The sequence below is a fragment of the Chrysoperla carnea genome, chromosome X (genome assembly GCF_905475395.1).
Source record: "Chrysoperla carnea chromosome X, inChrCarn1.1, whole genome shotgun sequence".
Taxonomy (NCBI): domain Eukaryota; kingdom Metazoa; phylum Arthropoda; class Insecta; order Neuroptera; family Chrysopidae; genus Chrysoperla; species Chrysoperla carnea.
The window spans coordinates 32,765,316-32,788,801 of NC_058342.1; the positions used below are offsets into that span (position 1 = coordinate 32,765,316).

Below are 23,486 nucleotides of genomic sequence, written 5' to 3' on the forward strand. Positions count from 1 at the left end.
ATTGACAGCTCACATATTAACACGTCATGAACAGACAGTGCCAAAAGAACTAAGCTGAGACATCTCAAAATTATTCTCTATATAAAATATTTGTTTACACTTAATTTCAGCATTTTTAAACAGTATTTATGTTATAACGGTGTCAACAATGAATTAAATAAAAAAATACATGAATATTTTCTATTATCAACGAACTTTTAAACAATGTACACGTATTGAATGTGTAAATCCGTCCCTGACATTTATGTATGTCACCGTCACCCGCTAGCATCTAGCATCTAGCAGCCTTGTTTATTAGTATTTATTTATTTCTCAGTAATATACTTCGTATAGTAATGTAGTAAAATAGTAAAATAGTGCCTACTATGTACGATAACTTACTATGTACTATGTCTATGTACTAGAACTAAGTTTGTTTATTTGCTTTGTACTTGTACTTTAATTTTGTACCAATGTTCAGGGTAGGACAGAGAACAGTACGATTTTGAAAAAATCACTCTTAAAAATAAACTTTTTTAAGATGATTGTAAACCTACAGTATTATAAGTCAAATAATGAGTTAATTTTGGCTTTACAATACCAATTCATTTCATTTTCATTTCTGAAAAAATTTGTTCTGAAAAAATGCTCTTAAGGCGAGTGCGGACTCGTTAAATATGACCCCCGATACTGCTCTACTACCTTAATTTTAAATATTAAATAAAAAAACGATTAAATCTATTTGATAAAAAAAAACATGATTGACAGTTAGTGATAGTGAATGGATGGACTGACATTGCACTAATATTTTAATTTGGAAATGGATTTTGTAAGCTTCAATCATGCAATCAGAATGCGTCATCAATGTCAATGTGAATGCGAACCAATTATTGATTTTCTGTTATTTTAATCCAAAATGTAATCAATTTTTTAATAAATTTATTTAATTTAATAAAACTATTTTGTATTTTTATTCGATGCAATTCGCATATATTTCATTTATGTTCGTTTTGAATACCTACGTGTTAAAAGGAACGCAAATGACACACATGTCACAGGTGCGATCACAAACTGTCATGACAAACAAATTGCTGTTACAAACACAAAGTATCGCGTCTGCATACAATTTATTGATATTACACCTTGTCTTTTAAATAAAAGGCAAAGAATCATCTGTCGAAGTTGAAGTACAAATCATGTCATTAAGGTGAGTTATTTTTGGCTTTGCAATACCACGAAACTACAAAAATAAATAGTATATTGTGTGCAGGTAATGCTTATAAATTTGATAATATAGATATCTCTCTTCAATCATTAATACTCTAACTATAATCGTCTACTGTAGCTGTCAAAACTGTTATTTAATAATATTTTAAACTTATTTTTAAAACCTTGCCCTACAGTGAAAATGCGTTCCTTTTTCGTCTAGTCTCTTATTTAAAAAAATCCTAAGCTGTCAGCTGCCAGATTGTCTTTGCTTTTTCATTGCCAATACTTTACCATGGAAATGGTAAAACATTCAAATAATAATTCCCTGATAAAAAATTCGATTCATGAATTGTAAATTTCCAATTTAACCAATCGGAATGAATAGGATTCAATTGTAAAAAAAGTTTTGATTCGCTCCAATTGAAATCAATTAAAATTTTGAATCGAAATTTAATTGAGATAAATCAGGTTTAACTGAAAAAAAATTTCCACTTCATTCCGATTAAATTAGATTCAATCCAATAGAACTAGTCGGAAATTTCCAATTGGTTGCAATTCATGTTTCGATTCGAATTGGAAATTTGAATCGGAATTCAATCGGACTTTTTTATCACGGTTGCGTTAATTTTAAGACATCCTATATAAGGAATTAATCTGTATTTACTAAATTAACGGAATTTACAAAAACAATTAATTTCCTTCAGTAGGTACTGAATTTTCTAAAATACTATTAAAAAAAAAATTGATGAAAAATCGCACAATTCTCTGTCCCACTCTAAGTGATCATATCATTTTATTGTTGAATTGGGATTGGGGTGTGTTCACCTCACCTAAAACCTGATACCTCAACTAACTATATTCCACCTCATCCTCCTAACTTTGAGAATGTAAAAGAATGTATTAAAGGGGGGAGGGGTGGCAACTTAGCTCAACTCAACTCAACAATAATTGTTTTCAATTAATTAGTTGAACATTTTTAAATAATTATAATTATTGTTTTTATTCTTCAATTTTCCTCTTTTCATTTAAGCGTTTTTCATCTCTTTTTAAATAAAAATAAATCCAAAAGTTTATTTCTAAGAAATTTTTATATTTTAGAGTAACCAATTACAGATTGTAAAAAATTTAATACTAATTAAGAATATTAATTTTCAAAATCGAAATTTTTTTTAAAATTCTTTTAAAGTTTTACAAATTTTCCAAACATATTTTGGTAATAGTAACAGAAGGCACATAATATCTTAAGAACTTACATTCAACACATTTCTTTATTTATAAAATTGCACAGTATTTTTTGAACATCCTGTAATTGGCGCCTTAAATAACTAATAGAAAAAAAAAATTGTATTACCAGTTGATCCAACTTTTGGTGAGTTTTGAATATCGTTGGTTTTCTCGGATTTTTCACTGGCATTTTTCTTTTCACCAGGCGATTGATTTGTCGACATGTTTCACTAAATTTATTTTATTGAATTAATCGAAAGTTTATTTTGTTTTAATAAAATACCTAATTGTTTATTAATTAATTAATGGGCTTTCTACAAAAAGTTCATATTTAAATGTTTCGTTCTTCTGTCTTGTAAAAGACAAACAGGTTTGCATTCGCCCAATCACTAATTGGATCCCAACCCAAATTCAAATACGACAAAAAGAGACTTAGTCCTGTAATTATTTTATCTAAATCCCTTTTCCGTAAATCTAACTAAAGTTGTTTCGATAAAGAAAGTTAATCTTTTTTTATGGAAACATTTAAAAATTTCTGATGCAAACCGTGTTTTTACTACAAATAAACCAAAAAAAAAAATATATCACTGCAAAAAAAAAATATTCCACGAAAAAAAAATCTCGAAATGTAGATTGTTTCCGAATTGAATTGTTGAGTTGAGCAGTTCACTGTCGTAATTATATTTTCACTATACGTAACGTATCAAGTCTCAACACATAGCACGAACCACGAGGTTCGTAGTATAACGACGCCTGTACGCCTTCTATTTTCACCGAACAAAATACAATTTTAGATTTCGAACGACAATCGAACATTCGAAGTTCTTAAACAACTGAAGCGTTTATATAATCTGGCAAATATAAAGGTCCACTGTTATATGTAATATAAAATTCTCTGTTGGATTGGTTCGTGCTTATTTTGGATCGGATCCAGTAACCAGTTTCCTTGACTCAACTTGTACGAAGTACCAACAATATGGATTCGATGTTTGATCAAGAAACAAAGAGGAAACTATATACATGTATAGTGTGATCTCTTTTTAATAATTGTAAAACGAGTGAAAGCCACACCTCCAACGGAGAGCTACATACCCCAGCATCTCACAATGTTCCTGTAGCTGGGAAGCTGATAATCGAATACAACCTCAATACAAACCATATATTTATCCTTGTCTAACACACAATCATCTCTATTGCATTCATCTTTTTTTAGAACATTTAATATCTCATACATTTTATCAAACTATCCTGCTCTTATAGCTCTTAGAGTGTTTTGCTCCTGCGTTTCATTCCATCACAAGTGCAATGAACTTGATAAGGATAGCTACATACATCCTATTTACATCTCACTCAATCCTATATAATATATATTACATTCTATCATTGTTACACAATATAAGTACAATCATGTACAATGAAAATCAGTTATGTTATGCGCATTGCATAACTTTAAAGGATGAAAATTGTATGCTGTAAATATTCTTACAATGAACATATCAGTTATAGTTGGTTTTGTTTAACAGCTCAACTAAATCCATGAACACTTACAAGTTATAATAATGAGCTGTATTTTAATGTTAATATCTACAGCAGCGAGCGACGAGCGATGAGCGCCGCGTATACGAGTTACAACAATCGTATATATGTATATAACTCATGTTATACTTTATATGCGTCTTTGTTCGTTAGCTCTTCATCGTAAAACTTTTTAATCAACATTTGATCCCCAAAATCCTTTACACGCTTGTCTATTCTTTTATTTATATCGCACTTAGAATTTTTAAAAAGCTTTCGGATTTATTTCGCTAAACTTTAACGTATTTTCAGCTATTCTAAAACTATGGTAAAATCTACTTTTCGACAGAATTTAATGAATTATTTTTCATCGCCTAATAAAAAGGGTTATTTTTTTTCAAAGTTACAGAAATTTTAACCAATTTAGGATGTATGAACACGGTAGTGGGGGCACAAATTTAAAAAATTGATATTGTCAATTTTGATTGTTATAACCAAAAGTAAGAATAAAATTTTTCGATATCTTACGTATTTTTCAAAATATCAAAAAATTTGGTTTAATTATTAAGCTTTCGATATTTTCTAAACCAAGGCAGGTATCGAAATATTATATTCTTATTTTTTATCTACATTCATAAAGTATTATTTGATATTGATTAATTAAGAATATTATTTATTAGATTAATTATTGACAGTTGTATTGATTCAAGTACGTAAATAAAAATCATTGTAAATATGTTATTAGCTTTGAGCTGTAAATATTTATATTACAGTTTATTTTAATTACAGTTATTTAATCATCATAGTTCAGTCTTGAATTTAGACATACATATCGTAAAAAATAGCTGCGAAGACATGTCTGCAGTGAGTTTAACATTTTTTACTTAAAACTTTATAAATACATTTTTTGATTAACCAAGTTTCCAAAAATCACAAAATATTCCTAGGTCATCGGGCTTTTTAATTTTTATTTTATCGTTCAAAGTTGGCTGAAAACTTGATGAATCATATAGGTTATCATTTTCAATTGGATATTTTTATATCAAAAAATCTAGAGAGTGTGATAAAAAACTTTCTAAAATATTTAGACAATCTTGTAGTTTATAATAATACCATCAAAATATAAGGTTGTCGATGATATCAAAAATAAATTTTAATTTAATTAGGAGTTCATTGAAGATCCATCATTTGATGAACAGAGACGACTATAGTTAGAGTGTTGATGATTGCAGAGAGATATCTATATTATCAAATTTATAAGTAGCACTTGTACACAATATATTATATATTTTTGTAGTTGCGTGGTATTGCAAAGCTAAGAATAACTCATTATTTGACTACAAAGCATGTATTTGGTTTGTATGTACCGTGCAATAAACCAATACTGTAGGTTTATAATCACCTTAAATATTAATAATCCTTATATTTTATAAAAATTAATTTTTTTTTTGTTATCTGCATATCATGATTAATTATTAGAAACTTTTATCCAACCGATTTCTTCTTAATGGATAAAAGATTTTATTTGTTTCTCTTAACTTTTGAATTGGAGGTGTGAAACGGTTAATAAAGAAGATTACTTGTGCGTGATGTAATATTTGATACGGAATCATAACGAAGGAAGTAAGAGTATGTATAATGCATGTTTAATTGTAACGGGTAATGGGTATGTTGAGAAGGACAAAACCGAACACAAACACAAACAACAATGTACAAATTCATTTAAATTAAAATTATTTTATTTACCAAAAGGTTTTGTTCTATTACATTCAAAACATACGAGTCCAGTCCACTCGAGTCCATGTCTAACACTCTAACTTTAACAGTACTAGCTTTCTAGTAATCACAGTCACAGTCATGGGTGCAACCTCGATTTTTTCTAGAATTATAAAAATCGTCGTGAGTAGAACAGCTCCATCACTAAGGACATATTTCCTTTCACTTGAAACTTTTATTCAAATACTTAAAGAAGGGTAGACCGGTAAATCAGCACTACCAAAAGATACTTTCTTATTTCTGAAGGAGATATGCAAGGATTGAATAAAACCAGGGATTTCAATAAAACTTTATTAATATATTTTTTGATTAACAAAGTTTCCAAAAATCACAAAAAATTCCTAGGTCATCGAGCTTTTTATTACTTTTTTTATCGTTCAAAGTTGGCTGATGAATCATATAGGTTATCCTTTTCAATTGGATATTTCTATATCAAAAAATTTAGAGTGTGATAAAAAAACTATCTAAAATATTTAGACAATCTTGTAGTTTATAATAATACCATAAAAATATAAAGTTGTCGATGATATCAAAACAAAATTTTAATTTAATTATGAGCTCATCGAAGATGCATCATTTTGTTGAACAGAGACGACTATAGTTAGTTTATTAATGATTGAAGAGAGATATCTATATTATCAAATTTATAAACATCACTTGCATACAATATTATTTTTGTAGTTGCGTGGTATTGTAAAGCTAAGAATAACACATTATTTGGCTACAAAACATGTACTTGGTTTGTATGTATGTACCGTGCAATAAACCAAAACTTAAAATACTGTAGGGAAACAATCACCTTAACTCAAGAGTCGCTAGAACAGCACTAAAATAATAAGATTAAGTCAGGAAAGAAAAATTTCTGCATGTTGTCTCCTCGCTGAGGTGACGCCTATGAGTAACAGTCACAACCAAAGTGACCCGTATCGTGCGTCTTTTATTTTATTTCAAATAATAAGTAGCACATCCACATCCCATACATTTAGTTGTTGAAACTAATAAAACGTCCCTTTATAATTAACTAACCAGCCTGCACCTCTTACTACTCATCATTCACCATTCACCATTCACCATTCACCATTCACCAGTGTTGAGTGTTGAGTCCACTCAACTTTCTAAACTTATTGTTGTTTTGTTCTTTCTTTTTGTAACACATTGTATACCACTTTTTTAATGCCACATTCACACTAATCATAGTCGTTTTAAGCAGATTGTATACGGGTCATTCCATAAAAATTGGGTCCTTTATGAACATCCCTTGTATTAATAATACAGTGAATCCCCGACAAACGTTTCGCAGAGCAGAGTCGGACTATCGAATTTATCGGATTATAGTAAAATAGTTTTGGTTTATTGCACGGTACATACATATAAACCAAATACATGCTTTGTACTCAAATAATGTGATTTTTTTTAGCTTTATAATACCACGCAACTACAAGAATATATAATATATTGTGTGCAAGTGATGCTTATAAATTTGATAATATAGATATCGCTCTTCAATCATTAATACACTAACTATAGTCGTCTGTGTTCATAAAAAAATTGGATCTTCGATGAACTCATAATTAAATTAAAATATTGTTTTGATATCATCGACAATCTTATATTGTGATGGTATTTTTATAAACTACAAGATTTTCTAAATATTTTAGATAGTTTTTTCTAGATTTTTTGATATAGAAATATCCATTTGAAAAGGATAATCTATATGATTCATCATTTTTCCAGTCAACTTTGAACGATAAAAAAATTAATAAAAAGCCCGTTGATCTAGGAATTTTTTGTGATTTTTGGAAACTTTGTTAATCAAAAAATGTATTCATAAAGTTTTATTGAAATCCTTGCATATTGGTATTCGTTATTCGGATCGTGTAAGTCAGCCTTTATAATAATGTATATGTATGAATTGTAAGAATATTTGATATTAACATGCTTTAATAACATAATATATGTGATATATCCTAAAAATTTAGTGGGTAAATCCCTAGGAATAGAATGGGATTCAAATAAAATGTCAAACTTGTTAATCCACATATAATCAACACGTTTGTTTGTTCTTGTTCGAGCCACAACCCAACCCCAACCAAAAACACAGTCCAAAACATCTACATATATTTTTATTTTCTACGTTTATCTCATTTTCAACTTTTTCAATTAAGTGTCTCTTTAATTTCAAGTATTTGAGGTTCGGTATACTTATTAGAAACAGTTTTAACTAAAATTTTTTCGACACGTGAAGAATTTCGCTCCCGTGGTTTCCGTACCTCGTGGATACCCTGTACCCGTGGGTAAAACAATAAACAACAAATTTCCTAGGAAAGTGGAGAAAAAAATTGGTAAAAGTAGTAATTATATGTCTTGAGTATTAGGAGAACATCTGTAAAAACTAACATGTTCACCTAATAAACTTATTATTAAAATTTATTTAAATTTATGATATTTTTTCGTTTAAATTATTTGTCAAGCGATTTTTTTCCTAAGCGGTACATTTTTAGACCATGAAACCATATATTTTTCGTGAAACCTAGACATAATAAACTTGAAAATGAATCATAGAATTTGATAATGGAATAAGGAAGATAAGAGTAGGAAAGAAAAGAACTTGCTAGAGTAATAATATATAAGATTGTGCTTTATTTTGAAGCTTTTGAAGCTTAAATGTTTTTTTGTAAACAAAATATCTTGAAAATCTCAATCATGACTTCTTCACCAGATTCTTGTAATTATACCATGTATTTATGAAATATATCAAGGTATACTAAGTTTAGTCCCTAAGCTTGTAACGCTTAAAAATATTGATGCTATGAACATGACGTCTATCTGTCTGTCATGACGATCACTCAAAAACGTAAAAAAGATATCAAGTTGAAATTTTCACAGCGTGCTCAGGGCGTAAATAGTGAGGTCGATTTCGTAAATGAGCAACATAGGTCAATTTGCGATGGGTCCGTAGAACCCATCTTGTAAACCATTAGAGATAGAACAAAAATTTACGTGTAAAAAATGTTCCTTATAAAAATATAAACAACTTTTGTTTGAAACATTTTTTTGTTAACATCACTGTTTACTCACAAGGGCGCAAATTAGATGCAAATTTTATAGTATGTATGTGTGGCTATCTAACAGTGGATATCTTTGTTTACTTAAGTTTCGTCAAAGAACAAACGATTGCGTCATCAACACAGTCTATACTCACATGGTATTTTAATAATTAACTCAGTCAATTGTTTGTCTTCACTTGTTTCTTTAATAAAACAAGTGAAAACAAACAATTGACTGAGTTAACTGTTGAAATACCATGCATAGTCAGTGTTGACTTCTTTATCACATTACACATACAATCATGTGACACATACATAACTGATAATCAAGTATAGTACATATTATAAAATTTCCGCCTAATTGGCGCCCTCACGGGTAAACAGTGATGTTTACGAAAAAATGCTTCAAACAAAAGTTGTTTAATTTTTGATAAGGAACATTTTTTACATTTAAACTTTTGTTCTATCTCAAACGGTTTACAAGATGGGTCCTACGGACCCAAGACCCAATTGACCTATGATGCTCATTAACGAACTTGACCTCACTTTTCACGTACTGAGTACGCTGTAAAAATTTCAGCTCGATATATTTTTTCGTTTTTGAGTTATCGTGTCCACAGACGGACGGACAACCGGAAATGGACTAATTAGGTGATTTTATGAACACCTATGACAAAATTTTTTTCCTAGCATCATTATTTTTAAGCGTTACAAACTTGGGACTAAACTTAATATACTATGTATACTTCATATATACATGGTATAAAAAATATCGGATGCAGTCATAAGGACTGTCAACAGAAGTGAAGACTTAAAATTGTATTTTAAATTTTCAAAATGATTGTAATAAAATTAAAATGTCATAATTATAATTTGATGATTTGATGTGTTCATATGACGTCAACATTATTGAAAACTATTTTTACAAATATCTATTCATTTATATTTTAAAGTAGCAATCAATCATGGATCAGATTAATTATAATCAGATTAATTGAACGATGAAATTTTTTTGAAGGGTATTTACAGAAATAGTAACAAATCCCTGATTGTTGCTACTTAACTAAAATATAAATGAATATTAGTTTAAAATAGTTTTAAAATAATGTTGACGTCATAAACCTGTAGTATCAAAAATTATAATAACATAAACCATGGTAAATGACGTCATTAATCTGTATATGACATTTAAATATGAATTTTTAATATTTAAAATGCATATTTATACAATAATTATCTACATATAGACATAGCTGCAATTTAGTATTGCACTCATTGGTCACTAATAGACGAAAAAACGAAGCACAAAAAATGATTATAGTTCGAAAAATTTGAACAGTATACGCTATAAAGCGGTGGTTTTTATACCATGCATATATGAAATATACATAGTATATTAAGTTTAGTCCCAAGTTTGTAACGCTTAAAAATACTGATGCTAGGAAAAAAATTTTGTCATAGGTGTTCATAAAATCACCTAATTAGTCTGTGGACACGATAACTCAAAAACGAAAAAAGATATCGGGCTGAAATTTTTACAGCGTACTCAGGACGTAAAAAGTGAAGTCAAGTTCGTAAATGAGCATCATAGGTCAATTGGGTCTTGGGTCCGTAGGACCCATCTTGTAAACCGTTAGAGATAGAACAAAAGTTTAAATGTAAAAAAATGTTCCTTATCAAAAATTAAACAACTTTTGTTTGAAACATTTTTTCGTAAACATCACTGTTTACCCACGAGGGCGCCAATTAGGCGGAAATTTTATAATATGTACTATACTTGATTATCAGTTATGTATGTGTCAAATGTTTGTATGTGTAATGTGATAAAGAAATCAACACTGACTATGCATGGTATTTCAACAATTAACTCAGTCAATTGTTTGTTTTCACTTGTTACTTTTAAGTCCAGAGAAGTGGGTGGGTATCAAGCTAGTATATTATAAGTTTCTTTCAAACTCTTTGTAAATTAGTAACAACAATCTTCATGTAGTTGGCTCAATCACATATGGACGAAACATGATAGATATGCGACCATCATAACCAAATACTCTATTTAAAGCAAACGCAAAGAATTTTTCTTTTAATTTATCGACTCGCTTTATTTACACGATTATATATTCTAACTAAGTACAATTTTATTTTCATCCATAATAAAATGCATGTCTTGTTACAAGAGAGTTTTGAAATCGCTGAACACGAATTGATCTCAGAGGTACCTGGTGTTACGGCATCCCCGTCGCCTCCTGGAGTTGTCGATCAAATTTGTCATATAATCATATTACATAGATATTTGTGTTCAGCGATCCTAAAAACCCCCGAGTAACGAGTTTGGACTGATTATTTGACGAATTTCTCGAAAAGTTTTATTATAAATAAAACTAGGTCAAAAAATTTCTTGCCTATCTAACGAATCGAATGCCGAAAACCACATTCAAATCCGACTACTGCACAAATTTTTCGAACTTGATTCCTTCGTTTCTTCGTCTATAAAGACCCATAGATAAAATACCTCACGCCACTTTTCGTCTTTTTAAACCCATTTCCCACCCTTCGGCATACTGCGTTAAGTTCTCTGCTAACAACTTGCAAATGTAACATCTCAATTTTTATTTTTCGTCTACATTCATGAAGTTATAATAAAATCCATCATCAAAGTTGAAAATAAGATAAAAATAATTTAAACCCTAAATCTACCCTACTCGGACATCCCTTAATTATTTTTTCTTAAAAAGCATGATACTTAATCTGAAATTTTTTAACTTTCCAGTAAAAATCTACCTATAAACAAATTTTGAACCTTTATTACAGTTCATTTTATTTTTCAAAAAAAATTTTCTAAAAATTATTGAAATCGATTCGAGAAATCGCACTTAGTTAGAGGCACGCCACTCCCTGTGTAGAGTGTAGGGAGAAAGTTTAGTTTGGTTGAAGGTGTAGATGATAATAATATGACCTAGTTTATTTGTAGAGTAAAGCTAAAGACTAGTGAGTGCTTGATGATGAACGTTTGCTAAATGTCATTAAAAAGCATCGCATTGCTTGCTACTACTATTAGTGAGTACTATTAGTGAGTGGTTCGTCCAGTGATACAGACACAGCCATTTAATAGTACAGCAGCTTTGACTGCCATCAAAATAATCTTCACTTGTTTTTAGAAATAGTACCGAGCTTTACTTGATATTTTTTTTAGTAAAAAAGGTACACATTTTATCACCAATGTAAGAACCATTTAAAATGTCTCCACACAAATCGCAATTTGAATGTCCCGGTAATGAACCTACTTTATTTTATCGCCAATAGATGTGAGAAAAAGTCATATTTTGCATTCAATATTTCAATTTTTCCTGAAAACACGAATAAAACGATATTTTCTAAAAATAAAAACCTAGCTAGATCGATTTTTCGGCCCAAAAACCTCCTGTATACTAATTTTCTTGAAAATCGTAAGAGCCGTTTCCGAGATTGCTGATAAGGAATAAGGAATTATATGATACTTATCTGCATTGTATTGTACTAATATTAATACACAATTTAATCCCCTCCGTATGTTGATACCTCCCACATCTAAGTGTCTCTGTATTGGTGAAATAATTTGATAAATATGTTGTTTTTTTTTTTGTCTTTATTTATAACAAAATAGTTTTTTTAGTATTACCTACCCAATTAAATCAATTTACAATCAACTAATGTTTTATGATAGTCCCCTCGATAATCTAAAGCGACATCTACTAATTTAATGAGTTTGATAGGCCTGTGAATACATAAATCCTTCTATTTTTACCGTCTTTTACCATAGTCACATCTCCCGAATTAGACCTCAGATCGAAATTTGGTAAAGAGCTTTTTTGTTCGTCTTTATGAGCTTAATTTACTGATATAATTTTCTACTATCAATTTTAGAACAGCCTGTATAAATATTTTCTCCTTAAATATTTTTTACCGTACATATAATCCAAAACTTTTTGACAATGTAGTAGTGGAGTACATCCTTTATAGTGGCCGACAAAAAGCAAAACAAGACAATTTACAGGATTAGCGGTCGTACTATATTGACAATGAACAAGAAGATAGGTATATATTTTAATATTTTAAAATATACCTATGGTACGTAACTCTTCGGCTATGGTATGGGTATACGGCTACGCGGTATATCAAACAATCTAGCCAACCACTTGTAAGTTGAGTTGAGCTATATATGCAACCACGAAACGAGCTTCAAAGCTCCATAAATATAACCACAATTCAAACTCTTTTGATAACATCTTCTTGTGTATACGAAAAAAAAAACTTTCTTAATAAAATTAACTCACAACAAAAAACGTTGTCAAGTGTGCACACATACAAAATTGTATAAGGTTCTATATTATAACCACACGTCATGTTTATATTTGATCTTAGTATCAAAAATAATCACTTTTAGGATATCAAACAAAGCAAGAAATTTCTACATTTGCTCCAATTTTGGAACACAGAAATCTTTAAAATAGTAAATGTCAAACACTTCATGGCCATTTTTCTGATATACTCAATGAATTATTACTATTTTACAATTTCAAAAATTGAAAACTGTGCATATCTTTTAGCTGCGTAAAACAATCCTTTCAAGTGTTATGAAAGGAGAATAAATGAGCTCAAGGTAGGTGAAGGCTATAAAGCGGTGGTTTTTACTTTTAAGCCCAGTGAAGCGGGCGGAAAATTAAGCGAAAAATGATCAATAAGTTTATTTCAAACTCTTTATAAATTAGTATCAACAATCTTCTTATAGTTGACACAATCACATATTTTTTAGACATAACAGCTATCTGTTCGTAATAACCAAATTCTATATTTAAAGCAAACTCAAAGAAATTTTCTTTTAATTCATCGATTTGCTTTATTTACACGATTATATAATCCAATTAAGTTCAATTTTATTTTCCATCAATAAAATGCATGACTTAAAACTTAAAATCAATCTCTTTCATAGAAGTAATGATTTTGTTTATTTGACTTCAATGATTTTGTATCAATGAATTCATATTTTAAATTCAATACTTTTCTATTGTAAATACAAATATTTAGCTGTACTTGTTCCAATCATTAGAAAATTGTTTGAAACTATTTTTACTTTATTTCAATGTAAAACCGCCAACTTCGGGGTGAGGTTGTCATTATTTTAAATTTTGTTTCAGTGTAGGACTAAACTTAATATACCTTGATATATATTTCATATATACAGGGTATAATTAACCACAGGATATAACATAAATACTTACATTAATTATGATAATAATTATGGCTGGTTTGAATCAGTTATTATTAATAATTAATTAATATTAAACGAACATCAGCATTAATTTTAAAACATTAACATCAGCATTAGCACTAGCATGACATAATTACGTTTAATTGATATGGCCCAAAAAAAATAATCATATCAATTATAACGAATCAAGCGAGCGTGCCGTGCCGCTTCAATGCAATCATTATGTGATTATGATTATGATTAGAATGTAATTTAGTTATATTTTAAGAATGTAATGGAAATGTAATGCAGGCAAAATCTTTTATAACGATATCGCTTAAAGATGTATGAGAATGACAGCAATGTATGATTTAAAGGCTCAAAATTTTTGTATAGGTAGCCTTTTGCTCAAAGAATATGTGGTTAAAATTTCAGCATAGACATCCATGCAAATTTTTAAGAAAAGTCATTGAAAATCGATATAAAATACATTGGCTCTTATGGAGGAATCTCAAAAAACGAGAAATTTTGAAAGTTTTTGATAATTTTCACTTGGAATGAACGAAAACAAATTTAAAAACAACTTTTTAATAGAAAGTAAATATATAAGCAATGGCATAGAAAAGAAAAAAAACCAAGTGTCTCCGTCCATATAAGGGATTTAAGAGTAGGGTAGATTTCGGGTTGAAATTATTTTTATCTTATTTTAAACTTTGATGGTGCATTTTGTTATAACTTCATGAATGTAGACGAAATGTGCCTTGGTTTTCGAAATATCAAATGCTGCATAATTAAACAAAATTTTCAATTTTCGATATTTTGAAAATTATGCTAGATATCCCCACTACCGTGCTCATACATCCTTAGTTAGTCGAACACAACGTTCTTTTATTATTTTTTTTATTTTAAATAATTTATTAAGGTTTCGACTTTAATTTAAATATTTTTTTTAATTTCCACCGACTAATTTTAGAGAATTTAAAAAAAAATCAAGCTTTTTATTTAAAATTACCTTGATGCTCGTACATTCTTAATCCGGCCCTGAGTTTGAAACGTTATATAAATTGGTCGTAATAACCAGTTCATCGTTATAATAAATTTTGACTATAGTATAAAATGAATTATGAAAGTAACAATTCAATTGAATCCAATTCAATATAAGTTGAGTCAATTGAATTCAATTCTTTTATTTTAAATATTATAATTATTAATTATAGTTAATGAGCTTGTTTACTAAACATTTACTTAACAATAATTACTGTTTTGACTTTAATTACTTAACTCCAGACATAACTGTATTTTGTAACTATAAAAATTAATATACTTATGTAATTATTACTTAACTAATACTTAAATACAAGCCGTTACTCGTCCGTTTTGTTGGACAATTTTATACACAAAAATCATCAATCAAGATCAAAATTCAAGAAATCTTTATAAATACATTTTTTGATTAACAAAGTTTACAAAAATCACAAAAAATTCCTAGATCAACGGGCTTTTTATTAATTCTTTTTATCGTTCAAAATTGGCTGAAATAATGATGAATCATATAGGTTATCCTTTTCAATTGGATATTTCTATATCAAAAAATCTTGAGAGTGTGATAAAAAACTATCTAAAATATTTAGACAATCTTGTAGTTTATAATAATACCATCAAAATATAAGATTGTCCATGATATCAAAACAAAATTTTAATTTAATTATGAGTTCATCGAAGATCCATCATTTGATGAACAGAGACGACTATACTTATTGATGATTGAAGAGCGATATCTATATTATCAAATTTATAAGCATCACTTGCACACAATATATTATATATTTTTGTAGTTGCGTAGTATTACAAAACTAAAAATAACACTACAAGGCATGTATTTGGTTTATATGTATGTACCGTACAATAAACCAAAACTTTTTTCAATCGATATTTGAAGCTCAAACAAATTGAAAAAAACGAACAAATGACACAGGAATCGGGAATAAAACCCGAGTCTAGGGTTGACTTAACCAGGTTCCACTGTATTTGCAATCCTGGACATAGTGCATATGGTAAACATGTTGTATATATCTGCACCCCCTGGCGTGAACGCCCTTAATTTTATAATTTTTTTGTTAGTTTTTTAACCTTTCGCATTTGAATTATGAACTCAGTATCTTAAACTGAAATCAAAACTAAATAGTGCATGGGACATAAGAAAAAACACTGAATTCTGCAATGCAACCGCCATCAATTATGAAATATACGTTATGTGAAAAGGATTTTAATTTGTAGGAAAATAAATTATAGTTTAACCCTTAAGCACTCACTTAAACAACCCTTAACACAAACTATATTAATAACTACGATACGTATTAACTACGTTAAAACTACGATAAAAGTTTTAGCTTAAAAATGGAATAATCTGCAATAATAATATTTTCAATCATGAGTACGACCAATATGGTATTATCGTTAGTCAAAAATAAATCAAGAAATTTGAAAAAAAGTTAAAATTTATGTAAAAATATACTTAAATATTCTGATTTCGAGTCAGAAAAGTACATTTTTCTTTTAAAATATTAAAATTAAAAATCGTAATTTTTAAACTATATATCACGTGGCCTAAAACGCGGGTAAGCCTTGCTATGATGTCATAGCGGTATGAGCCATAGACCATCAGTTAGTTCAGTGTAGACAGCTGAGTATAATATATCCATAGATAATAAGTATTTATATTTATTATAATCAGATGTCTATGAATATATCTGTCAAACTTATTTGTGTTATTTCGTGTAATGATACCGATATTACGTCATCAAATTAAATGCCCGCGTTTTGGCAAGAAAGCGTGTGTATTTTTCCGAAATACAATGGTTGCTTTTTATTAGCAAAATCAACATTTTGAAGTACTTTTTCAAAAATAGTAGAATTTAACGAAAAAATACCATAAATAGAATATCTTCAATTTACCGTAATATAATTATTTTTTTTTAAATCAAACTATTTGATGAGACCAATTTTGATGAAAGAAAAATTAAACATAAATAACGAAAGATTTGAAATAAAAACAAGATAACAGTGGAAAAATCAATATCAATGGAAAATGATTTCCACTCGGGAATAATTAAGTAGTTAGTGAGTATGGTATGGTATCTATACAAGTGTTATTGAGTTGTGTATTAACAAACAGACTCATAGACTCACGGACTCAAAGACCACAACTCAGCTCAACTACAGTTTGCTTTATCAATTAGTTCAAATTCACTTAACTAACAAAAACTCTATCTGTATCAGAGTCGTAGACGTTGTAATTTATCATATAGATAGATCAACTTTATAACCATAAAGTTATAGTCTCTTCAACACTTTTGTGAAGTAGCACTAGTGGTGCCTCTGTTAAGGATGTATGAGCATGACAACAATTTTTGATTTAAAGGCTCAAAATTTTTTTATAGACTTTTACTCAAAAAATATGTGTAATTTTTAAGAAAAAAGTCATTGGTTCTTATGGAGGAATCTTAAAAAACGATATATTTTGAAAGTTTTTCATAATTTTCACTGGAAATGAATGAAAACAAATTTAAAAACAACTTTTTAGCCTAAATGGCCGAGCGGTCTAAGGCGTTAGACACGGACTGTTCGTCTATCTAGAGACAGGTTGCGGGTTCGAATCCAGGCAGCGGCAGTGTGAACAATTATAATTAATGGGAGTGCAGAATTGATCACAATGTCGTCGCTTGGATAAGAACGAAGTAACCGAATCCACCCACATCAAAATGTAATTGTAAATATGTTTGTAATTAAATAAATAATGATGTGGGTGGCCTCTGTTATAGGCGTATTTGTCAGAGAAACGGGAATTAGATCCCATTATTATTATTATTAACAACTTTTTAATAGAAAGTAAACATATAAGCAATGGCATAGAAAAGAAAAAAAACCAAGTGTCTCCGTCCATATAAAGGATGTAAGAGCAGGGTAGATTTAGTGTTGAAATTATTTTTATCTTATTTTCAACTTTGATGATGAATTTTGTTATGACTTCATGAATGTAGACGAAAAATACGAATAAAATTTTTCGATATGTGCCTTGGTTTTCGAAATATCGAAAGCTGAATAATTAAACAAAATTTTTAATTTTCGATATTTTGAAAATTACGCTAGTTATCGAAAAATTTTATTCTTACTTTTCGTCAAGTTATAATATAAGTTATCATCAAAATATATATTTCTTAAACTTATACTCCCTCTACCGAGCTCATACATCCTTAAATACATAGATTTCAATGCTGCTTGTCCGGCTATTCCCTTTCCCTCATGATTGTTCACTGATAGCCAGAGAAATAAAGAAAAAACAAGTGAGCTAATCTACAAACATGTGAACTACTCTTATTTCAATTGCACTTTTTGTTTGATGTCGCTAAATAGTTCCGTTGTCTGGAATATAAAAGATCTAAGGTTGAATGCTATGTACATGTATTAACATGGTTTAGAGTGTTCGTTGAACGCACACCATGATCGTTCGCTTTTTGCTATGTTGGTGGACTGAACGTAAAATGTACAGGTATATGGGCTATAATAAGAACGGCACATGGGAAGAACGTGTATAAACACATTTTTATGTTTTATTAACCGAAAATACGGTATTTAAGGGTCTTTTCTTTGGTTGCATTTACAACAATGACATATTTTTACCATGATTGTAAACCTACAGTGTTGTAAAAAAAGTTTTGGATTATTGCACGGTACATACATATAAACCAAATACATGCTTTGTACTCAAATAATGTGATTTTTTTTAGCTTTATAATATCACGCAACTACAAAAATATATAATATATTGTATGCAAGTGATGCTTATAAATTTAATAATATAGATATCTCTCTTCAATCATTAATAAACTAACTACAATCGTCTCTGTTCATCAAATGATGAATCTTCGATGAACTCAAATTAAATTATAATTTTATTGTTATATCATCGACAACCTTATATTTTGATGGTATTTTTATAAACTACAAGATTGTCTAAATATTTTAGATAGTTTTTTATTACACTCTCTAGATTTTTTGATATAGAAATATCCAATTGAAAAAGATAACCTATGTGATTCATCATTATTTCAGCCAACTTTGAACGATTAAATAACAATGATGACCTAGGACCTTTTTTTGTGATTTTTGTAAACTTTGTTAATCAAAAAATGTATTTATAAAGTTGTATGATTTCCTAGTATTATTCAATCCTGGCATGGACTTTTATGGACTTTGTTAAGCTGTATGTTTTTTGTATGTATTAATTTCAGACTTGGATCATAGTTTAAAACATTTTGAAAATATCTCAGTTGGAATGTATATGTGACGTAGCATGTTCTTTCCGTGTACCCTCTATGTATTACAGTAGTAAGCCGAGCCGAGTTGAGCTGAGAGTACCTCACATTCTCACAATGTTTATTTATTCATTTCAAAACAATTTTATATAAATATTATTAAAAGTTTTTTTTTCTGTTATTTAATTTACACTTATTCTATACAAAAAAAATAATTCTACACTAAATGAACAGACACAGCTATTCATTTTCATTTTCAGAAAATCTGCCGTGTGGTTTTCCTTTGTGATACCAATCACCTTCATTCAAAAAGTCACATTCTATTCTACATTTAAAAAAAAAAACGCTACTCTTTTTGTTTCGTTGAAAATATCATAGAATATTATGCATGGGTATTCGCACCGTGCGTGAGGTCTATTGGAGGCGTTTCCATGGTAACGATACACTACTTTAATTATAGAATTGTATAGATGTATATATAATTGTATGGATTACATTTATGACTTACATTGAAAATTTAATATTATTGTCTAACAAATTTAAATAAATAATTATGATGATTTACATTTGAAAAATAATATTTGTGTAATTTGATTTCTTATTTTCACAATTTTTAATGCATTAAGTTTAATTAATTCGTGTTTTTCAATAATTTTAATTTGACATTTTCTATAATACTAACATGTAAAGAACTGCAAATTAGTCATAACAGCCTCCTTTATCACCAAAAATTTTCACTGGAAGCGCTTGCATCGATTTTATTGTCCCTACCATGACTACGCTCACAACGAATATGCTAGTTATATGCTAGCCTATAAGTGGACGATATGATGAATCAGAGAGAAAACTGCCAGTGAGTTCCTATGTGTCCTTGTCATAGTCATATGTCATAATCATATGATGCATAAACATTTTGTGTAATGTAAACAATATCTAGCCAAGGACATATAGATTAGACAAGGACAAATAAGAACTAACTGGCAGTCTTCTCTCTCATTCATAATATCACAAATTTTGGGCCATGGCGTACTCTATGCATAATATTCTATAGAAAATATAAAATATAGGCAGCCACGTAAACTTTTTATTCATGAACCATTTAGACTCAACCACGGCTCAGTTTGAGTCGTGAAGTGAAGGGTAAGGAAGTGATCTTCAAGACAGGCTTTTCCGGTATACTCCAAAATTGCAAGTGCTGCCATAGTATCAGAAATTCCAAATTGTTTGTAAAAAGAAAACTATTTTCGTACCGGAGAGTCCCCGTTTCTCTTCACTCCAGTGTTACCTGGTATTCAGATCATGCTGATTTTGTTATTCTTATCAACTCCTCGAAACATTCATACTCGAATGAAATCAGTTTTGTTAGTTTTCGGGAGCAGCGTCGTTAATGGTGCCATTATCGTGAACCATTTGGTAAATGAAAAATATTCCATCTATTTTTATCAAAATGTTATAATAACCACATGCATAAAATTTTAATGTGAAAATGTACAAAAATAATTGTGGTAATACACTTTAGGCAAATTTTGAAGGTCTTGCGCTGTATCGTTAAAAATAACTGAAAATTTTTCAACAAATAAACGTTGTTCAGACTACACACAGTCAGAGAATGACACAACACAATTTATTTTTGATTGAAAACATTTTTACATATTACATTTAATTTATCAAAAGCATTTGTAAAGTGTGTGTACGCCATCGTTGTAAAAGGTTCAATACATCAATATGGAAAATTTATGAAGTTTAAAGGTTCAAATATTTTTTTTCCTTAATATCTTTTTACTTACTTAAAATTAATTAATATAAGTACAAATTCAGTGAGAGAAATTCAAATTTCTCAAACGGAAATTCAAATTTTAAAACGGACGTGACGTCATAGTATGTGGCTTGTCAGATTTGTTAACACACTATATGGTATAAAATACTTAAATATTTTGTATGGTATTACCATGGATATATACTATAATTACTACATCCGTGGGTATTATATCTGTAATAAACAGTATATTGAAGTGTCACCAACTGACAGATCACATATTAATACGTCATCAACAGAGAGTACCAAAGGGACTGTGTTTAAACATTTCAAAATTATTCTCTATTTTAAATATTTTTAACTATGTTATAACGGTGTAAACAATGAATTAAAAAAAAATACATTAAGATTCCTTATTACCAATGAACTGATACTGTTTTTAACTAAAAATTAACTAATCTTATTTACATTCCTTCGGTTCTTACAATTCTAAACATGAGTGTACCGAGGGAGGAGCAAATGAAAATAGGCGTCCTTTCTCTCTTTTGGACATAAACTTCCCATAGATTTTTTTGGCCCAAGTATATGGTTGGCTGAATTTATGAAATTTATAGATTAAAAATTTCAGAATCCCTCTCTGCTTGGGCCAATAGCCTATGATTATTAAATAGAAAAAAATATGTTTTTGAAGCGAAACTTTATTATAGTACAGAAAGTAAATCGGTAAAAATACGTGACCACCTTAGAATGTTACGAAACTTGAAACTTCCCCTTTTTTTCTTCTTCACACTGTCTAATCTTAAAAATAATTTCATTTCCCATTCACAGGTGACACTCGTGTTCTAAAATTTAACAATGATTACATTTCCCATTCATAGATGGCTATTTATTTCCCTGCTATCCTGTCAATTCCGTTTGTTTGTTAATATATAAAAATACAAGGTTCTTGTTTTTTATCTCCATTGTGTTTGTTTTGGATGACTATCATTGAGATTATAGATTTTTTTTGACTGTTTGACAAAAAATTTTTAACGATTTTTAATTGAAATAATGTTTAAACAAAATTTCCTATTTGATGTCTTTAAACAAGCCTCGAGCGTTTTATTTTTTAAAGCTTAGTAGTTTCTTTATTTATATTCGAGCTCAAACAAATTTCTAATATGTTTAACATTTCAACAACTTAGTTACTAAGAATTTAGGAGAGGATTCAAGGACATCATCAAGAGGACAGAGGGGGAAGTGCATTTGCAAATCCATTCCTAATCAAAAACATTTATTCAAGGGCGTCGTTAGCCGATGACACATAGGGGGCCAACTTGATTTATGGATAAATAGGAAAAATATGAATTGCAGGTATGTTCTAGTAAAAATATTGGAGAAAAACGCGAAATATATTTTTATACCATGTATATGAAATATACCATGGTATAATAAGTTTAGTCCCAAGTTTGAAACACTTAAAAATATTGATGCTATGAACAAAATCTTGGTATAGGTGTTCATAAAATCACCTAAATAGTCCATTTCCGGTTGTCTGTCTGTCTGTCTGCCTGTCGTCTGTCTGTTGTCTGTCTGTCGTCTGTCTGTTATCTGTCTGTCGTCGGTCTGTCGTTTATCTGTCGTCTGTCTGTCGTCTGTCTGTCATCTGCTCGTCTGTCATCACGATAACTAAAAAACGAAAAGACATACAGAGCGAACTTCGAAGAATTGGCAACCCTACCTGTAAAATTAATATACACAGAGCTACGAAGGTAATAAATTAAATTCGCCGTGCGGTGCAATACGATTGATAAACGTCAATAAAATTGTTAATATTATGTATTTATGTATTTATAAATATAAATAATATTTTATTATATTAATTAATATCAAGATCTTTAATTAAATGTTTAAAATTTAACAATGTATGGCGATGCTTTTTAATTTTATAAATAAAAACTAGTTATTACCAGTGACAGTCAAACATTAAAACAGTTAAACAGTCAAATAATAAAACAATCAAATTATTACATCTAATTCCAAAAACTCCAAACAATTCCATTCCATTCATACCATTTACATTACATTCTTTTCCTATTCCATAATATTAGCTGTTACTCAGATAATTCTATTTTCATAACGCTACAGTAAAACCTATCAATAAACAACACTAGCTTGGAAGTAATTTCTTATTTTATGAATTTCTCTTTTTGCTTTAAGAAAGAAACTGATTGGTTTTTTGTTTTACAAATTTTACATTTTAAAACGACGAGGCACAAAACTTATACAGGGTGTTCTGTTATTGATTGCAGAAAATGATACCAGTAAATTAAGCTTATCAAGACAAATTGAAAAGCTCTTTACCAAATTTCGATCTGAGGCCTGATTCGGGAGATGTGGCTATGGGAAAAATAGAAAGATTTGTGAAATCTATCAAACTCATTAAACTCTCTCTCTCTTTT

At 29.2% G+C, this 23,486-nt stretch overlaps 1 protein-coding gene across 6 annotated transcripts in view; it reads right to left on the reverse strand.

Moving 5' to 3' along the window:
• The window catches only part of LOC123302716 (solute carrier family 12 member 4), a 92,063-nt gene that overhangs the window by 63,283 nt on the left and 5,294 nt on the right, over positions 1–23,486 (reverse strand). Inside the window, exon 1 of one of the 6 annotated variants that reach the window (XM_044885777.1) lies at positions 2,540–2,656. The exons of the other annotated variants lie outside the window; for them this stretch is intronic. Within the exon in view, the coding sequence (XP_044741712.1) occupies positions 2,540–2,636 (97 nt within the window). The 5' untranslated portion in view covers positions 2,637–2,656. Of the gene's footprint in view, positions 1–2,539; positions 2,657–23,486 lie in introns of those variants that run through there. 6 annotated transcript variants of the gene reach the window in all.